Here is a 24,822-nt window from a genome sequence, read left to right as displayed (position 1 = left end):
TCTCCTGTCGCAGTCAACATGTGGCCCTAAATGGAGTTCTTTCATCCCCTCTTCCTGTGCAGGCTGGAGTTCCTCAAGGTAGCGTTCTGGGCCCTGTTCTTTTTCTGGTTTTCATCAATGATCTCTCGGACTTTCTGGAAAATCCTCTATTTCTCTTTGCCGACGACTCCACCCTCTGCCGTACCATCTGTCATCCCTCAGACCGGCAAGCAGCAGCTTCTTCACTCACTGCAGATCTGGATAAAATCACAAACTGGTCCAACACGTGGAACATGTCTTTCAATCCAGACAAATCTCACACTCTCACTATGTCTCTTCGAAAGGACCGTTTACAAAACCCCCCCATCCACTTTCTCAACAATCCTCTGGAAGAAGTCTTTTCTTTCAAGCTTCTCGGTCTCACTATCTGCCATGACCTTTCCTGGGAAAGTCACATTTCCAACCTCGCCTCAAAAGCCAGTCGCCGACTGGGAATCCTCCGTCGTGCTATGTCCTTCCTCGGCCCTCTTGAGCTCCTGACCACTTACAAAGCTTTTATCCGTAGCCTGATGGAGTACTGCTCTCCCCTCTGGGCTGGTGCTCCTGCCTCCCACCTTTCTCGGCTTCACGCTGTCGAAACCAGGGCATTTAAGATCATCGGCATCTCCCGCAATGAAGCTGAGTCTTTGGGCCTCTCACTCAATCACCGCAGGTTGGTCGGTGGTCTTTCTGTCTTCTACCGACTCCTCTCCAGCCTTGCCCCCCCTGCTCTCTCTGCGATTTGTCCCCACCACATTTCCACAGGGCGCTCAAGGTCCGCCAACAACCCCTTCTGGTAAAACTACCAAAATCACGAATCACTGCTCATCTTCACTCTTTCATTCCTCTTTTTTCCCGCCTTTGGAATAAACTTCCTCACTCTATTCTTTCCCATTCTTCCCTCCAGGCTTTCAAAACAGCTGTTCACCACCACCTCTTATCTTCCCCCATCCAAATCCTCGATCTTTTCTACCCCCGATAATCCACCCAAGCCCACTTCCTTCATTTCTCCTACTTTCCTTCCTGAAAGTCCCTGAAATGTCCATCTTCTCTTCGCCATGTTCCCCGTCCCATCCCCATCCCTCTCCCTTCCACAGTTCACCTAATGTGTCTGTTCCCCACTGTTTTGTCCCTTCCACTCCCGCCCTCTTGTCTCATGCCTCCTTGCTGTGAGTTGTGTGTGAGCTCTCATACGAGCCTCGACCAAGGTATACAAAAAAAAAAAAAAAAAAAAAAGGGAAGAAACTGAACGTATAAGAGAAATGTTCAAAGGATTGTTGTTATATATTATTCATGGATGTAATTTTCAGGGAAATATCAACACAAGATATTGTATAAATAAAATAATGGATTATCTTGAAATTAAACCTGAGCTTAGGATAAAATATAGAGTTTCTAAAAAAGCCAATAATAAATTAAATAACCTGTTTTCCAAATATATAAATGAATGATTTTTTACCCATTTGGGAAAATAAGATAAAATTTAACAACCATAAAAATCTCCCAAATTCATTAAGATGTCTCATAGTTGGTTCAAGTGGATGTGGAAAAACCTGCTTACTTTTAAAGATGCTCCTCACTCCCAACTTTTTACATTATGATAATTTAATAATTTTCACAAAGTCGAGTTTTCAACCAGAGTATCAACTACTCTCACAAGGTTTTAATGCTGGTCTTCAAAAAGAAGATATAATCGGTTAATTTAAACGTCAAAAAAACCTAAATGATTATAACATTGAAGATATAATTCAACTATTTTGTGATACACAGAGATGTAAAAAGAAATCAAATCCTATAACTTGTATTCTTAGTGATAATACGGATGATATCCCGTCTCCCCAAGATTTGGATAAATCAAAAAAGAACCTCGTTATCTTTGATGATTGTGTTAATGAGAGAAACCAAACGGTAATGGACAGCTACTACACAAGAGGGAGACATTCTTCTTGTAATTGTATTTATCTTAGTCAATCGTACTTTCAACTTCCTCGTCGTTCCATCAGAAACAATGCTAATACTTTTATTTTATTCAAGTTAAATTCAATAGATATCAATAATTTTTGGAGAGATAATTGTTCTAGATAATGTAGTAAAAAGAAATTTGAGGATTACATCAAGCACACGACTGAAAAATGTAAATATATTGTTGTGAAACAAGATGAGATATTAAGGGATATATTTTTTGTTTTATAAACAATTACATATATAAATGACAACTATTATTGTAAATCTTGTGGGTAAATCTGCTTCTGGAAAAAACTTTCATAAATCAAGGTTCTTGTGTAGTACAAATGAGAATATTGTAAATTTACTTGAAAAACACCCCGTGATACGCATTGTATCAACAACAACTAGAGCAATAAGACCTGGAGAAGTAAAAGGTGAAGATTATCACTATATTTCAGTGGAGGAACATATGCGATTGAGGAATGAAGGTCAAATATTTGAGGAGGTTTCTCTTGGTACAACAAAATATTCACATTGTAAGAGTGAGTTAAGGAAACTAAAATCTGGTGGTCTTGGGATATTAGAAACTAATCCAGAAGGAACGAGACAAATTATTAACCATCTGAGCGGAGTGAAGATTTTATCATTCGGTTTTGATGTTGATGAAGAAACTCAACGCAAACGTATGAAAAGCAGAGATGCAAGTATTAGTGAAGAAGAAATTACAACTCGCATTAATGTTAATAAAGAATTTGATGAAATATTTAAAGAAAAGGATTTATTTGAACACATCGACTTGAATGATGAAGAAAAGGAAAATTTCCCTGTTGATCTTTACAATTCATGAAATGATATTTTACAATAAATAAATGGATGCAAAAGAAAGAGCAAGAAGATTTAAGGAACATCAAGAGTTGGTTTCAAAAGTTGTAAAACAGCAGGAAGACATAAAGAAGAAACGCAGACAGAAACTAATGGGCGAAGAAGCATTTGAAAGAAAACAAGAGAAATTTTTTAAACCACTTTTAAAAACTTCCCAAGAAAAAAATGAAAGATGTTTTCACAGTTCCCACAGTAGAATATACTCCTAAAAAACTTCAAATGTTAAAAGATTTTGATCAAATGATGGAGGAAGAATTAGAGCATTGAGGAGAATTAAAGGTATATGATGATGAAGGTTTATTTCAACAACTGGAAGAGATTAATCAACCCCCTGATTATATTGTGAATGCTCTTCAAAACAATGAATATTCAGCGGATTCAAAAACCAAAGCAGGACTCATTCCAACAGAACAACCAGCAATATTTCATCTTATTCAAGAAAAGGTATTGATATTTAATGATGAATTAAGGTTCTTTGGTTCTGCTCAACCCCCTGTTAAACCAACTCCGAGATTAATGTTTCTTCTCACAAAAGATGGAAGACAAGGTTCAACTGTGAGGGATGAATCAAAGTATATTGATAAACCATTGGATATGAAAAATAATGATGATAGAGTATATATTGATCTGCTGAACACTCAAAATTATAGGGTTAGTATTTCTAGTAAAAGTAGGAAAAATGAGAAGGAGAAACACATTATTCAGGCTTTAAGTATCCTTGGTTCAGGTATTAGTTTTCTTCCAAATGACCCATCGCAATTAGTTAATAGGCTGTTATTGTTGTTAGGTAGTAAGAACGCTGGAAATAACAATTGTTTTAATGAAGCATCAGCCATTTTAGACCAGTTGATGAACATGAAAATAATTAATAAATATCAATATAAAGACATTTTATCTCATATTAAATAAGATGAGAAGCACAATCCTTAGTTTTAATTTCACAACAAGCGACCACACATCTTCATTCCCATACCCACTACAACTTGACCCAAGAAAAGAATATGAGGCATCTTTATTGTCCATGGAAACTTATAATACCTTATTTAATATAACTGATAAAAATGACAAGTTTAGTTATAATCCCGGAAGTGGATACAAAACGATAACGGTCTCACCCGGAGCACATGAGATTTCTCAAATATCTTCCGAAATTGCTCGTCTTATGAAAGAACAGGGTGATGAACCAAAAAATATTGTTATAGACATTCAAAAACATACTTCAAAATCAACGATTAAAGTTAAAAATAACTACAAGGTTGATTTCACAATTGATAATTCATTTAGAGAGTTATTAGGTTTCTCCTCAAAAAAGATTGAAACTAATGGGACGTTTTACAGTGATAATGTCATTCAAATATCCTCAGGAATAAATTCGGTGTTAATTCACTGTGATTTGATTGATGGTGCTTATAATGATGGAAAAAAAGCAAATGCAATATTTTCATTCAGCGCATACTCAACCCCAATTGGTTATAAATTCAATATGGAACCCAAAAATTTGGTTTATCTCCCTGTGTCAGGAAAAACCATACACAGAGTAAATTTTAGGATAACCGACCAAGATAATCGTATGATTTCTTTTAATGGAGAAGTTATATCCATCAGAATTCACCTATGTGAAGTTTTCCAATAAATAAATACGATGGTTATTGTGAGGAAACACGAGTTGGGAAAATATAAAATAATTACAGGGGATGGGATGTTCCTTTCCCCATACTACAAGGGTGAAGGTATGTATCTTGGTAGAGGATACTATAAACCTAAGAGACAAAGGGGTGTTGGACATCAATTTAGAGGAGATGGTATAATTGATACTCTAATGGGTATTGGTTCAACTATTCTTAAACATAAAGATCTAATTGGTTCAACTGCTTCTGCTGTGGGAAATGTAGCAGGTGTTGTAAAGAGCATAAAAGATGCCCAGAAGGAATCTCATAAATTACAAGCAATAAAAGAAATTAAGAAAGGCAAAACTCAGTTGTCCCCCCAAGAACGACAGAAAATAATTCAAATACTTGGATCAGGGTTTCAAAAGTTTTAACATCTTTTTTCCTCAATAAATACAAGTATGGAAGCAATTGATAGTATCTATGATTTGGATGATACTATTATTATCTCAAACTCCACTAAAAAAGAAGATTACTTCAAGGTAAATGCAATAACTGGAACAGACTGGAATACGAATGGTACAAAAGGTTTTGAAATAAATAATCAACAAACCTATTTGAATCTCTCCGAAAGTTTCTTGTTGTGTAAATTTAAATTCACTAAAGCTGGGAATAACACAAACGCGACACTTGTAAATGATTTCTTCTGGAAAATGTTTGATAGTGTGCGTTTGTATATTGGAACACAAGAAGTTGAAGCGGTTGATTATGTCTCTGCTGTATCTGAAATGATGAAATTTACACTCTATACATTCAGTGATAGAATGGGAAAGGGGTCTGTCGAAGGTTTTATTCCTGATATGTCAACGGGAACAAACACAGACCCTGGATATACTCAAAGGAAAGGAATGTATAATGATGATACAAAAGCAGAAAATAGTTTTACTGTGGCAGTTCCTTTTAAAGGTATATTTGGATTTTGTGATCATGATAAAGTTCTGTATGGTCTTAAAATTAGATTTCAACTACAAAGGAATGATAATGAAAATAGATTGCTTTTTGGTGTTGGTAGTGCTTTTGGTGAACAGAATAAATTTGTAATTGAGGAGATGAGTTGGTATATCAGTGAATATACTCCTAATCTTAAAACAGAAGAGATGTTGAATCGAAGACTTAACTCAAAGAAACCACTCAGTGTATCATACCTCAAAAGAAGATGTCAACACGTTAAACTCAACCAAACTACTTACACGTGGAATTTGGGTGTTCTGGAAGGAAAGCCACGATATCTGTGGATCATTTTTAAAAAGCCAGATGGTGATACTGCGACTGATAAGAATAATGCATTTCGTGATAATGCTAAGGTGAAACAACTTCGCGTTTCTCCAGATGGAACATTTTATCCACGAGATAGATTGGAAATTAATTGGGAAAAAAATGATTTTGCTGAAGCATACAAGTCTTACCAAAAGGTGTGTGAAAGTAATGGAAATAAAGAACCTATTTTGGATATGACAGCATTTAAAAGTTTGTATACAATCTATGCGTTTGACCTGAGCGCTCAAAAGGAAACTATAAAGTCTAATCGAGTGGATACTTCCCTATACATTGAAAGAGGAGAGAGTGAAGAAGTTGATACATATTGTTTGCTTTTGGAAGAAACAGAATTGCAGATTAATACAGATAATGGTGTGATGATTAGTCTCACATAATTTTTGTTAAATAATTGAGTGGCAAAGTACCAACTGGGGTATATGTTAATCAAATCAATCTTCATAAACTATCATCTTGTGTTCAAAATCAAAAGCCTTGAACGATTAACGTTAATACAATTCAGAGAAAAGGAGCAGTAAGAATTGATGTTTTGCTCACAAGAGAACAGGTTAAAATCTTGAATGACACTGGCTCACTTAAAATTAAAATGACAAAACCAATGTTGAAAAAATATTCAATAAGAGAGACGAGTGGAGGATTTCTCCCATTTCTAATTCCTTTATTTGCTGGTTTAAGTGCGGTTGGAGCATTGACGGGTGGTATTTCAACAGCGGTGAAAACTGCCAATGAAAGGAAGGCTCAACTCCAGGCTCAAAAAGAATTGGAAAGACATAACAAAGAGTGGGAGAAACAAATTAGTGGAAGTGGTGTAATTGTAGATTTTGCTGAAAAACTTGAAGGTCTGCCTGATAAAGCGAGATTGTTAGTTGGAGATATGCTTTCTTCTATAGCACAAGCAGGTGTAAAATTAACGAAAAGAGGTAATGGATTATCTCTTTCTAATAAATAAATGAGCATTGATGAGTGGTTGAAAGAATTTGGAAAGAATACAACATCAAATTTACAACTTCTCAAATATTGTAAGAAATTAAAAATTCATAATGTGGTTATTTGTATGAGAGATGAATTAACAAATGTGCCGAAACATACAAAGAATATTATTATGAACTTAGAAGATAATAATGGGAACGGTTCTCATTGGGTTTGTATTTTTCATAGTCAAGACAAATATTATTTTGATAGTTTTGGTCTTCCACCACCTGTTGAAGTCATAAAATTCTTACAGAATGGTGTTTATCAAACATTTCAAGTCCAAGAATTAAATTCCAAGTGTTGTGGTCAATTATGTCTATATGTGTTATTTCAACTCAACAAAAATAAAAATTTTTATGATATTATTTTTAATCTAATATAAATGACTTATGTTGGTAAAGATGGTTCTATCTTTGGTGTATCTCAAGAACTGGATATTGATTTATCAAATTATTACACAAAGGCACAGGCTGACCGACAAATATAATATAACCAAAAATATTAACATGAAAAATGCTTATAAATTAAAAAATTATCCAAGCCCGACTGACGCGAATGACTTGGTGAGATTAAGCGATTTATCACAATATATATCCTTAAATAAAACGGCCGTGTATTCCAAAGATCCAGAAGTGTTGATATTATCTCCAGGTCATACAGAATTCACAGTTCGAATTAAAATAAATTTTTATGAAGAAGGGCGTATCGTTTGCATGAGGATAGAATAATGGGGGTATGATATGAATGATTTTGGGTATAATTGGTCATTTAAAATTAACCTCGAAGGCCTGGAACAATTAAATCAGTCTCGTAAGGAAGAATATTATCCACTTGGTATTGAGAATGAGTTTTGTGGGGCCACGATTGGAAAACAAAAAATAAAAGAATTTAATAAGGGTAAACATAATAATGGTTTTGCCCTTGTTTATATCATGAAAACAGAAAAAACAGGATTATATATAATAAGTAAGGAAATACAAAATGATTTAACTATGGGAAGATGGGGAGGTGTTTCGTGCCATAATATTATTCTAACATATATTTCTAATACATAAATGACAGCAAGAAGGCTTCAAGAAAATTATCATTTCTGTGTTCAAGCATACCTTCAAGAAAAGGGTATTCGGTATTTTAATAAATATGTTCTACAACATAAGAATGAGGTATTTTCAATAAAAGATTGGCATTATGCTGATGTTGATAAACCGACAACTTTAGATTTAATGAAAATGTTAAATAATGAAAAAATTATAAAGTTAAGAAAAGGTAAGGCTCTTTTAGAAATTCAAAAGAAATTTTATTGGTTTCCTGTGGTAAAAAAATTATTTTGGATACAGGAATAACAAGAAATCCTGATGAATATATGTATGATATTCTATGGGGTGTAAGCGATTCAAGGTTAATAAGGGATGAGGAAGGAGTTGAAGAAGAGAGGGAAGAGGAGGAAAAGGAGAAGAGAGAGAAGGAGGAGAGGGAGAAGAAAGAGAAGGAGGAAAAGGAGAAGAGAGAGAAGGAGGAGAGGGAGAAGAAAGAGAAGGAGGAGAGAGAGAAGGAGAGGGAGGAGAGAGAGAAGGAGAGGGAGAAGGAGAGGGAGGAAAGAGCGAGACAAAATAAATATCAAAATATGGAAACCAGTGAGATTAAAAAAAGATTGGTGGTATTACAGAAAATAACTCAACCCACCGAGGAGGAAAACAAAGAATTGACAAGTCTATTTGCAATACTTTCGCCAAGAATATTGACATCGACAAGATATTCATTTTAATTCGTTTTTCATTTTTTTTTTTTTTTTTCTTAAATAAATGGAGGAGAGAGTGAAGGCATTTCTAAGGATTCTTTATGTTTTAAAAATTAAGATTCAAATGTGCATGTTGGAAACTAAAAAGGTTTTTGCACTCTGCAGGAATTTTTCACATAAATAAATGAGTTATTGTCTCAAATGTAAAAAGAAAACTAATACTAAAAATATTTCATATATTAAAAGTAAAAATAACAGGGTTATACAAAAAGGTATATGTTCGGTGTGTGGTTCAAAAAAAAAATCAATTTATCTCCAAACACAAACGAGGAGGAGATATACAAAAGTTTTTATCAGGAAGTAAATTTACAACTACTGGAATACCAGGGGAATTACATCTTCCAGGGTATTCTTTCTGTGGTCCAGGCACAAACTTGGATAAAAGATTAGATGAGGCAGACAATAAAACCATCAATAGAGTTGATGAAGTGTGCATGAGACACGATATTGATTATGGGAATACCACAACGTTGGAAGAAAAGCATGCAGCCGATAGAGAAATGTTGTATAATTTGTCTCTGATACAAAATCCAACCTTGAGAGAAAAAGTTGATCGGTTCATTGTGAAGAAGATGATCAGTGCTAAATTGAAACTTGGACTTGGAAATTCAAAAAACTTATAGGCTCTAATGATGTCATTAAGACTGAAGAGCAATTAGCTGATGAATTACATAAACCAATATTCACAAAGTTTCAGAGAAGGAAAGTTTATTCCAAGGAAGTAGATTATATCTGGTCTGCTGATTTGATTGAACTCAATAATGATAAGGGGTACAAGTATGCTTTAACCGTTATTGATTTGAGGAGTAGATACGCATGGGTTGTACCATTAAAAAACAAAACAGGTAATACTCTTATGTTAGCCTTTCAACAGATATTTAATAAAAGTAAGAGAAAACCTAAAAAATTGTGGACTGATGAGGGTAGAGAGTTTTATAACAAGACATTTATGAATTTTCTAAAATATAACACTATTACATTATACAGTACCTTTAATAAAGGGAAGGCAGTTGTTGTTGAACGTTTTAACCGTACCTTAAAAGAGAGATTATATAAAAAATTCACACAACTCGGTTCACAACAATGGTCATCTTTTATTCAGGATATTGTGGATAAGTATAATGACACGATTCACACGTCAACAAATATGAAACCATCAGAAACATTTACAAAATTAAAACATGAAAAAGAGATTAATGTCAGAAAACCTAAGTTCAAAGTTGGTGATATCGTAAGAATATATAGGTGGAAATCTCATTTTGAAAAGGGTTATATTAAACGATGGACGAACGAACTTTTTTAAATTGTTGATGTAATACATACGGTTCCTTGGACTTATAAGATATATGATTTGGAAGGGGAAGAGATTTTAGGTTCATTTTATTCACAGGAATTACAAAAGACAAAGATAAATTGAAATTTTTTGACTCCGCCCCTTTTTTGACTCCGCCCACACAAAACCCACCCACATAAACCCCACCCCACACAAGCCCCACACAAACCCCACCCCACACAAACCCCACCCCACACAAGCTCCACACAAACCCCACCCCACACAAACCCCACACAAGCTCCACCCATATTCACATAATTAGTGATTCGTTAATTAGTTCCCCACACACAACATGTTTATTTAATTAAAAAATTATCCACCCATCCACACAAGCTCCACTCATCCACCCATCCATTTATCCACACAAACCTCATCCACATAAGCCTCATCCACATTCACCCCTCCCACATAAACCCTGCCCACATAAACCCTGTCCACACAAGCTCCACCCACACAAGCTCCACCCACATAAACCCCTCCCACCGAAGCCCCGCCCACACAAGCCCCGCCCACACAAGTCCCACCCACACAAGCCCCACCCACACAAGCCCCACCCACACAAGCCCCACCCACACAAGCCCCACGCACACAAGCCCCACCCACACACACTCCGCCAACACAAGCCCCACCGAAGCCCCGCCCACATAAACCCCACCCACACAAGCCCCTCCCACACAAGCCCCACCCCCTCATCCCCCTGTGCGCCCCCACCTTTGACCCACCACCTCCCTCATCCCACCCTCACCCTTCCCCACACAAACACATGGGGAGGGGAGGGGTGGGATGAGGGGGTGATGGGTCGTTGGGGGAGCGCACCTACCCCCCCCACCCCTCCCTCTCCTTCATGTCTTAATCCTTTTTTTGAAATTCAAAATCAAGTAATTGTAAACAAAACAAATATAATGAATCAAAATTGAAAATATTAAATGTTCATTTGCGAGAATGTATAATCTTTCCCAGCAATCTTCTTCAGATGTCTTGTGATTTCGAAACTCAGACACCATATTCTGTTTTGAAACAAAAAGTGGATAATAATTAGGTTTTATAAAGATAATTACATGGTAATATAAGTAAGCCTGGTGTTGGTTCTAAGTTCAAGCCTCGTTGACCACTGAATTAACACACCAGGAGGCCGACTCAGCCTGTCATCCTTCCAAGGCCAATAAAATGAATTCCAGTGTACTGGTAAAACCGCGTCCAAACTAATGATGCAACCAACATAAGATGACATTCCAAAGAGAGAGTGATATGAATAAACAAATAACTAAAGAATAATTCAGAAACATTTACCTCCAGAAAATCATGTGTTGTACCAGATTGCTTCAACAGCTGATGTTGTGTGATCGAGCTGAAAAAATAAAATAAAATAATGAGTCAAGGGTATAGATGGAGAGACAGACAGAGAGAGATACAAAGAGACAGACAGGGAGAGAGAGAGACAAACAGACAGGGAAAGAAACACACACACATATATTATATATATACAAATACATATACATATACATATACATATACATATACATATACATATACATATACATATACATATACATATACATATACATATACATATATATATATATATATATATATATATATATATATATATATATATATATATATATATATATATATATATATATATATATATATATATATATATATATATATATATATATATATATATATATATATATATATATATATATATATATATGTATGTATATATATATATATATATATATATATTGAGCCTGGTGTTGGCGCAGTGGTTAGGGCAGCGGCTTGGGATCCAAGAGGTCCTGAGTTCAAGCCCCGTTGAGCCACTGAATTAATACACCAGGGGGTTGACTCAGCCTGTCATCCTTCCGAGGTCGGCGAAATGAGTACCAGTATACTGGGCCGGTGTATACCCCGGTTAAAATAGGTGTACCATATCCCTGTGTCGTAAGAGGCGACCAGGGTTGCGTCAGGAAGGGCATCCGGCGTAAAACATGTGCCAAATCACTATGCGGATCATAATGGATGATCCGCTGTGGCGACCCCTAACGGGAGCAGCCGAAAGAAGAAGAAGATATATAGATATATACACACACACACACACACACACACACACACACACACACACACACACACACACACACACACACACACACACACACACACACACACACACACACACACACACACACACACACACACACACGTGTCTCACCATTGGTTTAATTCATTTGAGATCAGAGGCCGTGATAAGACTTCGTACCAGTCATTATAAATGTTTTTCAATTCTCTTCGAAAATCATTGACCTCTTCAATTCGAGTATTCATTTGATGCACCTCATCGTGATATGTAAACTCCACTTCTTCCAAGGACCTGCCAGGAAAAAAAATATATTTTTGCATTATCACGATTTAATTTATAATCAATTGCTTCATTGTTCAAAGAGGAAACCATACACAAACTTACCAACTTTGTAGTGAGCTGTTATCTTCATCCGAAGAGAGTGAGTCCATGTCTCAGTTTTTTTTTACCATTGGTACAAGATGGCAAAAAGATCAGAGGCCGTGATAAGACGTCGTGTCAGTCATTAAAAATGTTTTTCAATTCTCTTCTCAGATGATTGACCTCTTCAATAAGAGCATTAATTTCATGCACCTCGTCGTGATATGTAAACTGCTCTTCTTCCCAGGACCTGCCAAGAAAAAAAATATCAGAATTATCACGATTTAATTTATAATCAATTGCTTCATCGTTCAAAGAGGAACCTATACACAGGCTTACCAACTTTGTGTTGAGCTGTTTTGTTCGTGGAAGAAAGATCGCTCATGTCTCAGTTGTAAAAATGAAAATCCCGTCTGGCAGAAACTTTGTCTGGCGAATCACTTATAAAGCAACGATGAGGAGATTGCTTAATCATTGGGTGTGGCCACAGGAAATGACGCTTCGGGAGAGACAGCTTGGAAAATAATTGGGAGATATATTCTCAAATTGTATGAATCATTTTTAAAACATACTTAAAATACCCTAAAATGATTTTGATTCAAATGTTTTCAGTTCGTGTTCTGAGATAAAATATAAACACGAGACCTTGTCTCACAGAATAGTTCCTGTTTTTTTTTTCACAGCATGACTGTCCAAAAACACTTCCTCATTCACACAGCACAACCGTGTCAAAAAAAACACTTCCTCATTTTCATGACACGAACTGAAAACATTTGAAACAAAACTTTTTTTATGGCATGGTTTATGGACAAAAATGATTTGCAACTCGGGCGGTGGCCAGATGAGATCATTAAGAGAAGTTTATCATTTCGTAATGGCACAAAAGGGGCATCTTAAAAAATATAAAGATTCAAATGTTTTGTTTTTCAATATTTTAGATGGGGATTATTGTGCAAAGAAAATTAAACTATTGAAGGAATTTGAGAATGAACAAATCTTTATAGGTTCAATGAGTGAGCTAAACAATATGCATCGGTTATTTGATAAAGAGTGTCCCGAGGCTTAGATGTTTTAGATATTTCTTTCGAATCACCTTTAACAAATCACATTACCACTTTAATACTTGAACAAATCTTTATCTTATTGCATGGATTATTTGAAAAAAAAGTGTCCCCAGGTTAAAAGGGGAGACAAATAAATATACCTTGGGATAAAAAGGGGGTTTATTTTTAGGGAAAAAAAAATATGAATCGCTGAAAATCCCCCATTCATTTACATGGGGAAAAGTGAGCCAGAACCAGTATATTCACCCTCCTTACATGCACAAATGAAATGTACTCACGTGCTTCTATAACTATGTTTTTGTTATTATTTTGTATGCAGGCTGTGGCTGCATCAATGCTGGGAGCGCAGCTGTGCCACTACACTGATGCAGTGCTCGCGTTACCAATACACTGGTACTCATTTTGCCAACTGCGGAAGGATGACATACTGAGTCAATTCACCCAGTTAGTTAACATTGTGACAGGGGCTCAAACTCAAGACCCTAAAACCTTCAGGTGGTCAACTTGACCGTTAAGCCAACACCAGGCTTTATCGCGATGTAAAAGAAGTGCAACAAAATTAACTGAATATGTGACTGCTCCTCATTAAATATTTGCATTTTCTTGGCAAAGTGAATGGACTGTTTGTAGTTACGTTCTGCACACTTTGTCCAGACTCCTTGTGCTGGGATTGCAAGTGCAAGTCCAATATAACATTTCATGTATTGGGTACGTGAACCCTCACTCAACAAGCAACTTTGTGACCATGTACGCGTGGGGCGCGACCCCGGATAAACGAGCGGTGATTGGCCAAGTTCAAACCGAAACGTGGGAAATGAAAGCCTGCACTTTTCAAAGGCTCCAGACTGTTCCAACTAGAGAGTTCATAGAATGTGATACCCCACGCAGTGTTCTTATTTCCTCCACCAGTGAAGGTGGACGGAGGTTAGGATTTCACACCTGTGTGTCTCTCTGTTTGTCTTTGAACAGGATATCTCGAAAAGTTGTGGATGGATTCAGACGACATTTGGTGGACAGGTTGGGTGTGTGATGAGGACGAATTGTTTACATTTTGGTGAAGATCCGGATCTGGATCCGAGAAATTGTTTTCATTTTGAAGTGATTCTTAACCATTGAGAGATCGGGTCAAAAATGATATGTAACATGATATTTCAAAGTTATGGACGGATTTGGCCAAAACTTGGTAGATGAGTTTGGTCGGTGACAAGAATATGACGATTCGGTTTTGGTTCAGGTCCAGATCCAGATTTGGCCTCTCAGTGGGATACAAAACGTAAACTATTCAGCCTGGTGGAGGTATGCACTCAACCAAGTGCTGTTCTCGTTACCCTTTCCGGAGGAGAGGGTATTGCATTTGGGTCCGTTTGTTTGTCTATGTTTGTTTGTCCACACTGAACTTTAATGTTCTTATCAACAACCGCTTATCGGATTAAGAAATTTTCAACATCGGAGCGACGACTCATGTCGAATGTTTTATTGCTAATTATGATGTCATTGGTCATGTGATGTGGCATCCATGTTGGAAAAACAGAAACTTTGGACCTCTGCATCTCTGAAACTGCACCAAGGAAAAAAATGAAACTTGGCACATAGCAAGTACTCCTCACAAGGAATAAATGTGATTTTTAGGACATCATAGGTGCCTTTATTATGACGTCATAATTGCACATGTAGAACGCTACATCTATCAACATTAAAATATTTGAGGCTCATCTCGGGATAAAATGGGTCCACAGAAAAAAACGTTGATGACGTCAATCACAGGATTCGGCAGCCATATTGTTAAACAAAAAAAAACCTTCAAAAATATTCTTCTCTGAAATTGCTGAACAGATGGAGGTGAAACTTCGCACGTATGACTACTTATCCGAGGAACAAAACATTCACACATGACATCATAGGTCATATGGTTTGGCAGCCATGTTGGATTTTCCCGAAAACCTATTTTAAAAATAAATAATTCCAGAACAGCTCGACAGATCGGGGGAAACTTCACACAAATGTTCCCCAAGCCTTGGAAATACCTGAGTATTCATGAATAATTGATGTCACATGGTCTGGCAGCCACATTGGATTGAGTGAAAAAAAAATTAAAAACTCTTTCTCTTGAACCACTTATATTGCAGGTTTAAAACTTATAAGATAAAAATGTTTTGATCTAAGGAGAATACGTGAGCAAAGAGGAAGACGACAAAGTTTTATCAGCTAGTGTCGGTAAGATTGTTCTGTGATAATTCTGATAATTGAGATATTGTGATTTCAAAATTAAGTTTATAAATGTGAACATTATATTTTACAAGTTGTATTGTAGGTTTATAACTTATACAAAAAAATTAGATCCAAGGAGAACACGTGAGCAAAGAGGAAGACGACAAAGTTTTATCAGCGAGTGCAGGTAAGATTGTTCTGTGATTTCAAAATTAAGTTTATAAATGTGAACATTATAATTTATGTTATATTGTAGGTTTATAATTTGTACAATAATAAAAATTAGATCTCAGGAGAACACACCAGCAAAGAGGAAGATGACGAAGTTTTCTCAGCGAGTGTAAGTATGGTTGTTCTGTGATAATTCTGATAATTGATATACTGTGATTTCAAAATTAAGTTTATAAATGTGAACATAATAATTTATAAGTTATATTGTAGGTTTATAATTTGTACAATAAAAAAATAGATCTTAGGAGAACACACCAGCAAAGAGGAAGAGGTTCAGGAGCGTCCGGAACGATTTTTTTTTTTAAAGAGCAGCTTACGCGTGCCTTGTCTGGAGCGGACATTTTGAGAAAGTGCTGATAGAGGAGTAAGACGCATACTAATCCGAGAGGCGCTTGGGAAAGCAGATGAGCATGGTCAAAGCTGACATTTTTTTCATGAGTTCCAAACCATTTCTGCTGGTACCCATTGGAGAAACAAATGGAAAAAAACTTGTATGAACCCCAGCATTTATCGACATATACAGTATCTTCAGAAATTATTCACACCCCTCGACTATCATCACATTTTGTTGTGTTACAGCCTGCATTTAAAATGGATTACATTTAATACATTAAATTTAAATTGTTTTGTCACCAATCTGCCCAAAATACCCCATAACGCCAAAGTGAAAACATGTTTTTAGAATATTTTTCCAAATTAATTAAAAATGAAAAGCTGAAATGTCCTGTGTCAGTAAGTATTCAACCCCTTTGCTCTGACACTCCAAATTGAGCTCAGGTACATGCATTTTCCTTTGATCATCCTTGAGATGTCTCTCCAACTTGATTGGAGTCCACCTGTGGCCAATTCAATTGAATGGACATGATTTCGAAAGGAACACACCTTTCTATACAAGGTCCCACAGTTGACAGTGCCCATCAGAGCAGAAACTCCACCATGAAGTCCAAGGAACTGTCCATAGAACTCCAAGATAGAATTGTGAGGAGGCATAGATCTGAGGAAGTGTGTAAAACAATTTCTAGAGTGTTGAAAGTTCCCAAGAGCACAGTAAGCTCCATCATTAGGAAATGGAAAGAATGTGGAACTCCCCAGACTCTTCCAAAAGCTGGCCATCCAAACTGGGCAACTGGGCAAGAAGGACCTTGGTCAAGGAGGTGAACAAGGACCCAATGACCACTCTAACAGAACTACAGAGATCCTTGCCTAAGATGGGAGAACCTGCTGCAAGGCCAACAATCTCTGCAGCATTTCACATATCTAGGCTTTATGGGAGAGTGGCCAGATGGAAGCCAGTCCTGAGAAAAAGACACATGACAACACACCTGGAGTTTGCAAAAAGGCATGGGAAAGACTCCGAGAGCATGAGGCAAAAGATTTTGTGCTCTGATGAGATGAACATTGAACTCTTTGGCCCGAATGCAAAAAACTACGTCTGGCAGAAACCAGGCACAGCTCATCACCCATCTAAAACCATCCCAATCACAAAGCATGGTGGTGGCAGCATTATCATATGGGGATGCTATTCAGTGGCAGGGAATGGGTGATTTGTAAGGATAGAGGGAACAATGAATGGAACCAAATACAGGCAAATCCTTGAAAAGAACTTGCTTCAGAGTGTAAAAGACTTCAGACTGCGGTGAAGATTTACATTCCAACGAGACAATGATCCCAAGCATACAGCCAAAGCAACACTGGAATGGCTTCATAAGAAGAACGTGAAAGTCCTCGAGTGGCCCAGCCAAAGCCGAGACTTGAATCCCAAGGAGAATCTGTGGAAAGACTTGAAGATTGCTGTTCACCGACACTACCCATCCAACTTGACAGAGCTTGAGCAAATCTGAAAGGAAGAATGAGCAAAAATCCCCAAACCCAGATATGCAAAGCTGATACAGACGTACCAAAGACTCGAAGCTGTAATCACTGCTAAAGGTGCCTCGACAAAGTATTCACTCAGGGGGTTGAATACTTATTGATGCAAGCCATTTCAGCTATTAATTTTTCACTAATTTGTAAAAAATTCCAAAAATATGTTTTCACTTGGCCATTATGGAGTATATCGGTGAAAAAAAAATTAAATTTAATCCATTTTAAATCCAGGCTGTAACAACAAAACGTGACAATAGTCGAGGGGTGTGAATGCTTTCTGAAGGCACTGTAGCATGGGTTTGGAAGTATTATGATTGTGAATTGTGTTCTAAAGTGTTCAAGTATATAATTCAATTTAAATAAAGGTTTAAAGGTGCATAAATGATTTAATTCTGGGTTTAACACCGTTTTCCCCAGTGTCTTGTTATATTAGTTCTTCGTCGCTGTTGTTTGTGCCCTTTATAACGTTAGTCGTGCCTGTTGTTTGTGTCCTTAAAAACAGTGCATTTCCTGTTTGGAATGATTTTCAATTGTGTTTGACTGCCAGACAGGCAGACAGAGTAAAACAATTACCGTACTCCTCTACGCATGTGCGATTGGGATAAATTCTGGGCCAAGGTACGGGTAAATGATAAACTTGTCTTCATATTCAATATATTGTTACGAATCTGGAAACCATTCGGATTCACACATACAGTTGACCCAAATTTTAGTTATTTCATTCAGTAGATGTGGATCGTTAGAATCTCTCCCTTATGTCTAATGGGAATTTCATGTGTGTGCTGTGAGTTTCTTTCTAGTTCGTTTTCTACATCAATCCCCTCCACTCCTTCAGCTCCATTACGCACGTGTTCAAGGCCACAAACGTAGACGGAGTTTCCATCGCTTCAGAGCTGACTCCGCCCCAGCAAGATGGAATGTTCCTCTCGTCCAATCAGGGGTGAGATCGCTTCAGCGGCAACTCCTCCCCATCAAAGAAGAATGTCTCCCCTGTCGACACTGGGGAAGGCAAAATAGCCTCTCTCGGGGAAGGATTTAACAAGACGCCGACACGCCCCTCCTCCAATCGCGTCTGGCCACAACACCCAAAAACGCCCCGTCCAATCCGGAGGTGAGTTACCTGAGAGCGGATCCCTCCACCCCGCACGGGGGAGGGATAAGAAGGATCGCGAGCTGTATCCGAGGGGTTTTTTCCTTGGTTCCTTGGAGGTCGTTTCTTGCTTCTGGTCTGCTGGGCTCTCCTGGTCATCGGTCATCGTTCGTGGCTGGCTGGGTCGTTCGTATGATGCTGGCTGCGCTCGTTGGATTCTCGTTCGTGGGTTCAAGTCCCACCGTGGTGGGTTGTGTTGGAGCGCTCGGAGCTGGGGATCCCAGTTCCCTTCCACGCACTCCGAGCTCCACAAGTGTGAGTCGGTAAAACCGCACGAGGCGGCCAGGTACCCGACCAAACTCGAACCTCCAGCTTGGCTATCCTCCGCGGCTGGGGGGTCCGAATAAAGGCCAGTTGGCGCCATTTCTTTTTGGGTGTGTGTGTCCGTCTGTGGCCAGTCTTGTAAGTAAAACTGTTCAGTGATTGCCATTATACATTTGCCTGCATTTATATTCGTGATTAAGTCTGCTCAGTGTTTCCCTCCCTATTGCCTATTGAAAATAAATAACTGTTAAATGTTCCAATTCGTTGTCTGTGTTTTCTTTCATTGACCCAGTATGGTTCGGGCTTGAGAATTAGGGAGGCCAATTGTGCCGTAAATTGTTATTTGGGCCAGCGCGGCTTTGGTAATTCCTGCTCGGTTACGCCGGATCCTAGTCGGTAACAGTGACTCAGTTCGGACAAAGCCGGCCGAGGGTGTGGCTTCCCTGGTAGCTAGACCGCGCGGATAATTAGGTAAATTGGAATCAGACAAAAAGACCCGAACCGCGCAGTCGATATATTGGTGTCCACGGTCCATTAAGCGACCCGTTGACGTCGGAGTTATCCGGAGTGATGACTTTCATTTCCAGGTGTTCGGTGGGAGACGGTCCAACTGCTCCATCTAGCGGTCGTCCTCGCCACCGAACCCGGCAACTACAACAATATAACATTCAATTTAAATAAGTTGTTCCTTGATCATAAACTGACGATCAGAACCTGATGACAGACAGACATACATGAACCAATTGCTTAACCCTGCTTTTCGCTTCGCTTAGGTGGGGTAATTACCTGATGATAGGAAAGCATAAAGATTTAACAAGGATAATTTTAACTTGCCAAACCCACGCTCTGCGCGAAGTTTCGAAAGTGAGGGTTCGTTAGGACGTCAATCTATCGAGTGTTCATAATGTGATTTATCGAATTTCTTTATATACAATGTTTCTTGTTACATTTTTTGTGTCAAATTCACCTTCTGAGGTAGTCAGCATGTGCACAAGAGGGTTTTACATTGCAGACGCTGTTTTCTCGGAGTGGCATTACGCCTCTCAGCGGTGAGGGTCTGTCGACGACAGACGTAATGACGTCAGCGAATGACCGATGATGTCATGACGTCATTACGCCTCTCAGCGGTGACGTCACACGTCGCCATGCAAACGAATGTAAAAATTAGAAAATCGCCCAAAATTCCCAAACCTGTCCATCTGACGCGATCTCACATAGCCCATGCTGTTCATTAGACCACAGAGCACCCGCATGCGGAAAGTGGTGACAATCCATCCGGCAGTTTCGGAGGAGATACGTCAAATTACACGCAGACGTTCACAGAAATAATATAAAGGATAATGATGGTTACCAAAACAAAATACGACACAATGGTAATTAATAAATTAATACACAAATCTTTCGATTTCAAGACTATGGCACAAGTCCCTGCGTGAGACAAGACAAACAATCTTAACTTCAGGCCCAACTGCAGTAACAATGTTGACAACAGAAAAGGATGGGTAGAGATTGTGGGATTTGTAAATTATAATAAAAACGAAAGTGGGAATGGGTAAGAAATGGGGGATAATGGGGAGAATGGTGCGCTGCCAGTGCGTGCACCACAGGGTCATTGTACAGAAGCTTGGGCAGGCTGGTACAGAGTGTGGTGCGCAGCTCATCACCGGCTCCAATGATCCTTCAGTGCTCGTCATTCCTCCAATGTCTAAAACACTCTCCAGCACAAAGTAACAGCCTCGTCTTTCTCTCTTCCTCAACACTCTGAACCCTCAGTTGTCATTTTTTCTTCATTCTCTCTTCTCTTTCCCACAGGCCTCGCTTGGCACTGACTCTCCACACTGACTGACGGCACTGTAGACTTCCATTCTTATAATCTGCCCCCCCCCCCCCTTGAGGACTTGAGCATGTGCGCACCAATCCCCACCAATTCTGTGCTCGGCAAACCAGGTCAAAGCATTTTGGTAGGGACCGGAAGTGGGGTTTGAATTTGGGAGGGGATGGTATAATCATAGAAGGGAGGGATAATAAGGGAGGACATAGGCTTACAGGACAATTTACAGCTCCAAAATGATTGACATTTAGCCACACGGACATGGATACAAAGCCTCGCCCCCACCAAGGTGGAGCCAACATCACAATGAATCACAATAGCGATTTCCATTAAACGTATACACCGCCCCACGACCCCTCCGACGATAGAGATGTGTACAAACCTCTCCACGAGTCTTCTTCCTCCTCTCGAGTCTTTCCCTCGACAAACAATCCAATATGGCGAAATAATATTGGCTCGATTCTCAAACAGGTTCCATGTGCAACAGGTGATGAAATGTTTCAAGATTTGCAGAAATTTGTCTTTTTTGCATTCGACTGCAGAAGCCCAAGGAAAAAGGTAGAAAATGAATGAATGCATGGAAAATTAGAGTTCATAGAACATGTTACCCTGCACAGTGTTAAAGTAAATCCTTCATTTGAAGTAACATGATTTTAATGATGGGGGGAAGGATAGAGAGGGTGGAGGGCAGGGAGAGAGAGGAGGGAGAGAGAGGAGAGAGGGGAAGGAAGAGGAGAGGGGGTGGGGTAGTGAGAGGAGGGAGGGGGTAGAAGAAGAGCGAGGGGTAGGGAGGGGAGGGAAAGTGAGGAGGGAGGGGTAAAGAGAGGAGGGAGGGGAAGGGAGGAGGGGAGAGGGGGAGGAAGAGAGGGAGGGGGGAAAGGAGGAGAGAGAGAGGAGGAGAGGAGAAAGGAGGGAGTAGAGCGAGAGAGGACGGAGGGGAGAGGGAAAGACAGAGAGGGGAGGGGAAGGGAGAGTGGACAGTGAATGGAGAAGAAGTGGAGAAGTAGGAGGGATGGGGGAAGTAGGAGGGGTGAGGATTGGGAGAGCTCAGAAGGGGGTGAAGAGCGAGGAAGGGGGAATGGGGGAGCGATGCCTCACCAAATGTCGCCATACACTCCGGGAGAAGGGTGGGAGCAAGGACGGGGTAGAGAGGAGAGGGGGTGGAGAGAGAGTAAAGAGGGAGTGAGGAGGAGGAGCTTGCAAAGGGGGGAGGAAGGGCGAGAGCAAGGAGGAAAGGGAGAGTGAGGAAAAAGGGGGGGGCAACGCCTCACCACATGTTGTTTAACACTCCGGGAGAAGGGGGTGGAAGTGAGAAAGAGGAGAGAGAGAGAGAATGGGGGGCAGTAGAGGAGGGAGGGGAGAGAGGTGGAGTGGGAGAACGGAGAGCGAGGAGGGGGGCGAGGAAAGGGGGAGCCGGAAGAGCAAGGATGGGGGTGGGGGAAGGAGAGTCAAAAATAATGTCATATCAAAAAACACTTTTTTTTGTATACCTTGTCGAGGCTCGAATGAGACCTAACACACAACACACATCAAGGGGGGGGCATGAGACAAGAGGGGAGGGAGTAGGAAGGACAAAACAGTGGGGAACAAAGACATTAGGAGATCTGTGGAAGGGAGAGGGATGGGACGGGAACATGGGGAATAGAAGATGGACATTACAGGGACTTTCAGGAAGGAAAGCAGGAAATTTGAAGGAGGTGGGCTTGGGTGGATTATCGGGGGTAGAAAATATCGAGGATTTGGATGGGGGAAGATAAGAGGTGGTGGTGAACAGTTGTTTTGAAGGCCTGGAGGGAAGAATGGGAATGAATAGAGTGAGCGAGTTTATTCCAAAGGCGGGAAAAAAGAGGAATGAAAGAGTGAAGGTGAGCAGTGATTCGTGATTTTGGTAGTTTTACCAGAAGGGGGTTGTTGGAGGACCTTGAGCGCCCTGCGGAAATGTGGTGGGGACAAATCGCAGAGAGAGCAGGGCGAGGCTGGAGAGGAGAAAGTAGAACACAGAAAGACCACCGAACAACCTGCGGTGATTGAGTGAGAGGCCCAAAGACTCAGCCTCATTGCGAGAGATGCCAATGATCCGAAATGCCTTGGTTTCTACAGCGTGAAACCGAGAAAGGTGGGAGGCAGGAGTACCAGCCCAGAGGGGAGAGCAGTACTCCATCAGGCTGCGGACAAAAGCTTTGTAAGTGGTCAGGAGCTCAGGTGGGCCGAGGAAGGACTTTGCACGACGGAGGATTCCCAGTCGGCGACTGGCTTTGGAGGCGAGGTTTGAAATGTGGCTTTCCCAGGAAAGGTCGTGGCAGATAGTGAGACCCAGAAGCTTGAAAGAAAGGACTTCTTCCAGAGGATTGTTGAGAAAGTGGGTGGGGGGGTTTTCTAAACGGTCCTTTCAAAGAGACATAGTGAGAGTGTGAGCTTTGTCCGGATTGAAAGACATGTTCCACGTGTTGGACCAGTTTGTGATTTTATCCAGAGGAGCAGTGAGTGAAAAAGCTGCTGCTTGCCAGTCTGAGGGATGACCGATGGTACGGCAGAGGGTGGAGTCATCAGCAAAGCGATGTTGAGGATTTTCCAGAGTCGGAGAGATCATTGATGAAAACGAGAAAAAGAACAGGGCCCAGAACGCTACCTTGATGAACTCCAGCCTGGACAGGAAGGGGGGGGGATGAAAGAACTCCATTTAGGGCCACACGTTGACTGCGACAGGAGAGGAAGTCTGCGAGCCATGAGTGGAGATGGCCTTGGATACCATAGGAAGAGAGTTTGGTGAGCAGGGCAGTGTGCTACACTGTGTCAAAAGCACGTGATATGTCCAGGGATACGGCTCGGATTTCATGTCTGGCATTGAGGATCTCCATCCATTGTTGGGAGAGCAGAAGCAGCATATCCAGGGTGGAGTGACCTGGTCTGAAACCAAATTGATGATCAGAAATCAAGCCATTGGAGAATAGGAAGGATTTCATATCTGAAGCGATGATGGATTCCATAACCTTGCTGATGATTGGGAGAAGGCTGATTGGTCTGTAGTTGCAAGGATCTGTTTTTGCACCTTTTTTGCAGGGCAGTGATGTTTGCCGATTTCCAAGCAGATGGCAGATGACCTTGGGAAAATGAGAGGGTGAATAGAACAGAGAGAGGGTGAGCAAGAGCAGAAGAGCAGGCTTTGAGGACACGTGGGCTGATCTCGTCTGGACCGGTTGCAGAATCTGAGTCGAGGTTTGACAACAAGCTCTCCATCTTGTCAGGAAAAAAGGACACAGAGTCCAGGGACAGTTGTGTGTGACTGGGTAAGGTGAGTAGAGAAAGTGATGGGTTTTGGACACAAGATTTAGATGCAACACGGAGTTTAGGCATTCAGCCCTTTCACGTGCAGTGTCAGCAGTGTGGCCATTTGAGGTAAGGGAGGGATGGAGGGTGAACATACATCAGAAACAGATTTGATTCGACGCCACCAAGATTTGGAGTAGGGAGAGAGGTTTAAGAGTTCAGACTTGAGCTTAGGAAGATGTTTTTGGCCAGTTTTGTTTTCCGCCAGACAGCGATAGTCTTCCTCCAAATTCCTACATCCCATGAGCCACACTCCCAGCCCGTCAATACACAATTGCACCATGCAAAATAAAACTTTTCCTTCAAACAGCACCAACAACAAAATGGCTTCCTGTTCCAAAACATCTGAATCCTCTCCAGCTCACACCAACGAAGGTGAGAATTAATCTCCACAGAGGGTGCATTTACCTCTTTACACGCAATTATCCTCCTTGTACTGTCATTCCATCAATCTCAGATCTACTAAACAAATAACAATTTGACTACGCACCTCATTGTTACACAATATTAATTCCTCCTTTCACTCCTCATCCGTCGGGACCGACA

The 24,822-nt window shown here is 40.0% G+C and overlaps 1 protein-coding gene across 8 annotated transcripts in view; it reads right to left on the bottom strand.

Moving 5' to 3' along the window:
- The window catches only part of LOC147031002 (uncharacterized), a 134,236-nt gene that overhangs the window by 81,550 nt on the left and 27,864 nt on the right, over positions 1 to 24,822 (bottom strand). For 4 of the 8 annotated variants that reach the window (XR_015056622.1, XR_015056619.1, XR_015056621.1 and 1 more), the window contains 5 exons: positions 21,332 to 21,485; positions 12,360 to 12,585; positions 12,108 to 12,266; positions 11,183 to 11,240; positions 10,731 to 10,899 (listed from right to left, as the gene is read on the bottom strand). Coding sequence is in view for 4 of the 8 variants with exons in the window: in XM_085875644.1 (XP_085731770.1) it covers positions 10,735 to 10,899; positions 11,183 to 11,240; positions 12,108 to 12,266; positions 12,360 to 12,406 (429 nt within the window). In the remaining 4 variants the exon portion in view is untranslated. Of the gene's footprint in view, positions 1 to 10,730; positions 10,900 to 11,182; positions 11,241 to 12,107; positions 12,267 to 12,359; positions 12,586 to 12,674; positions 18,847 to 21,331; positions 21,486 to 24,822 lie in introns of those variants that run through there. The other 4 variants (XM_085875647.1, XM_085875646.1, XM_085875645.1 and 1 more) reach the window with 4 other exon arrangements.

Source organism: Eptatretus burgeri, chromosome 3 (assembly GCF_056783735.1).
Source record: "Eptatretus burgeri isolate ZD-2024b chromosome 3, Ebu_testis_v1, whole genome shotgun sequence".
Taxonomy (NCBI): domain Eukaryota; kingdom Metazoa; phylum Chordata; class Myxini; order Myxiniformes; family Myxinidae; genus Eptatretus; species Eptatretus burgeri.
Note: the sequence above shows the minus strand (reverse complement) of the source record. Positions and strands in the feature narration are given on the sequence as shown.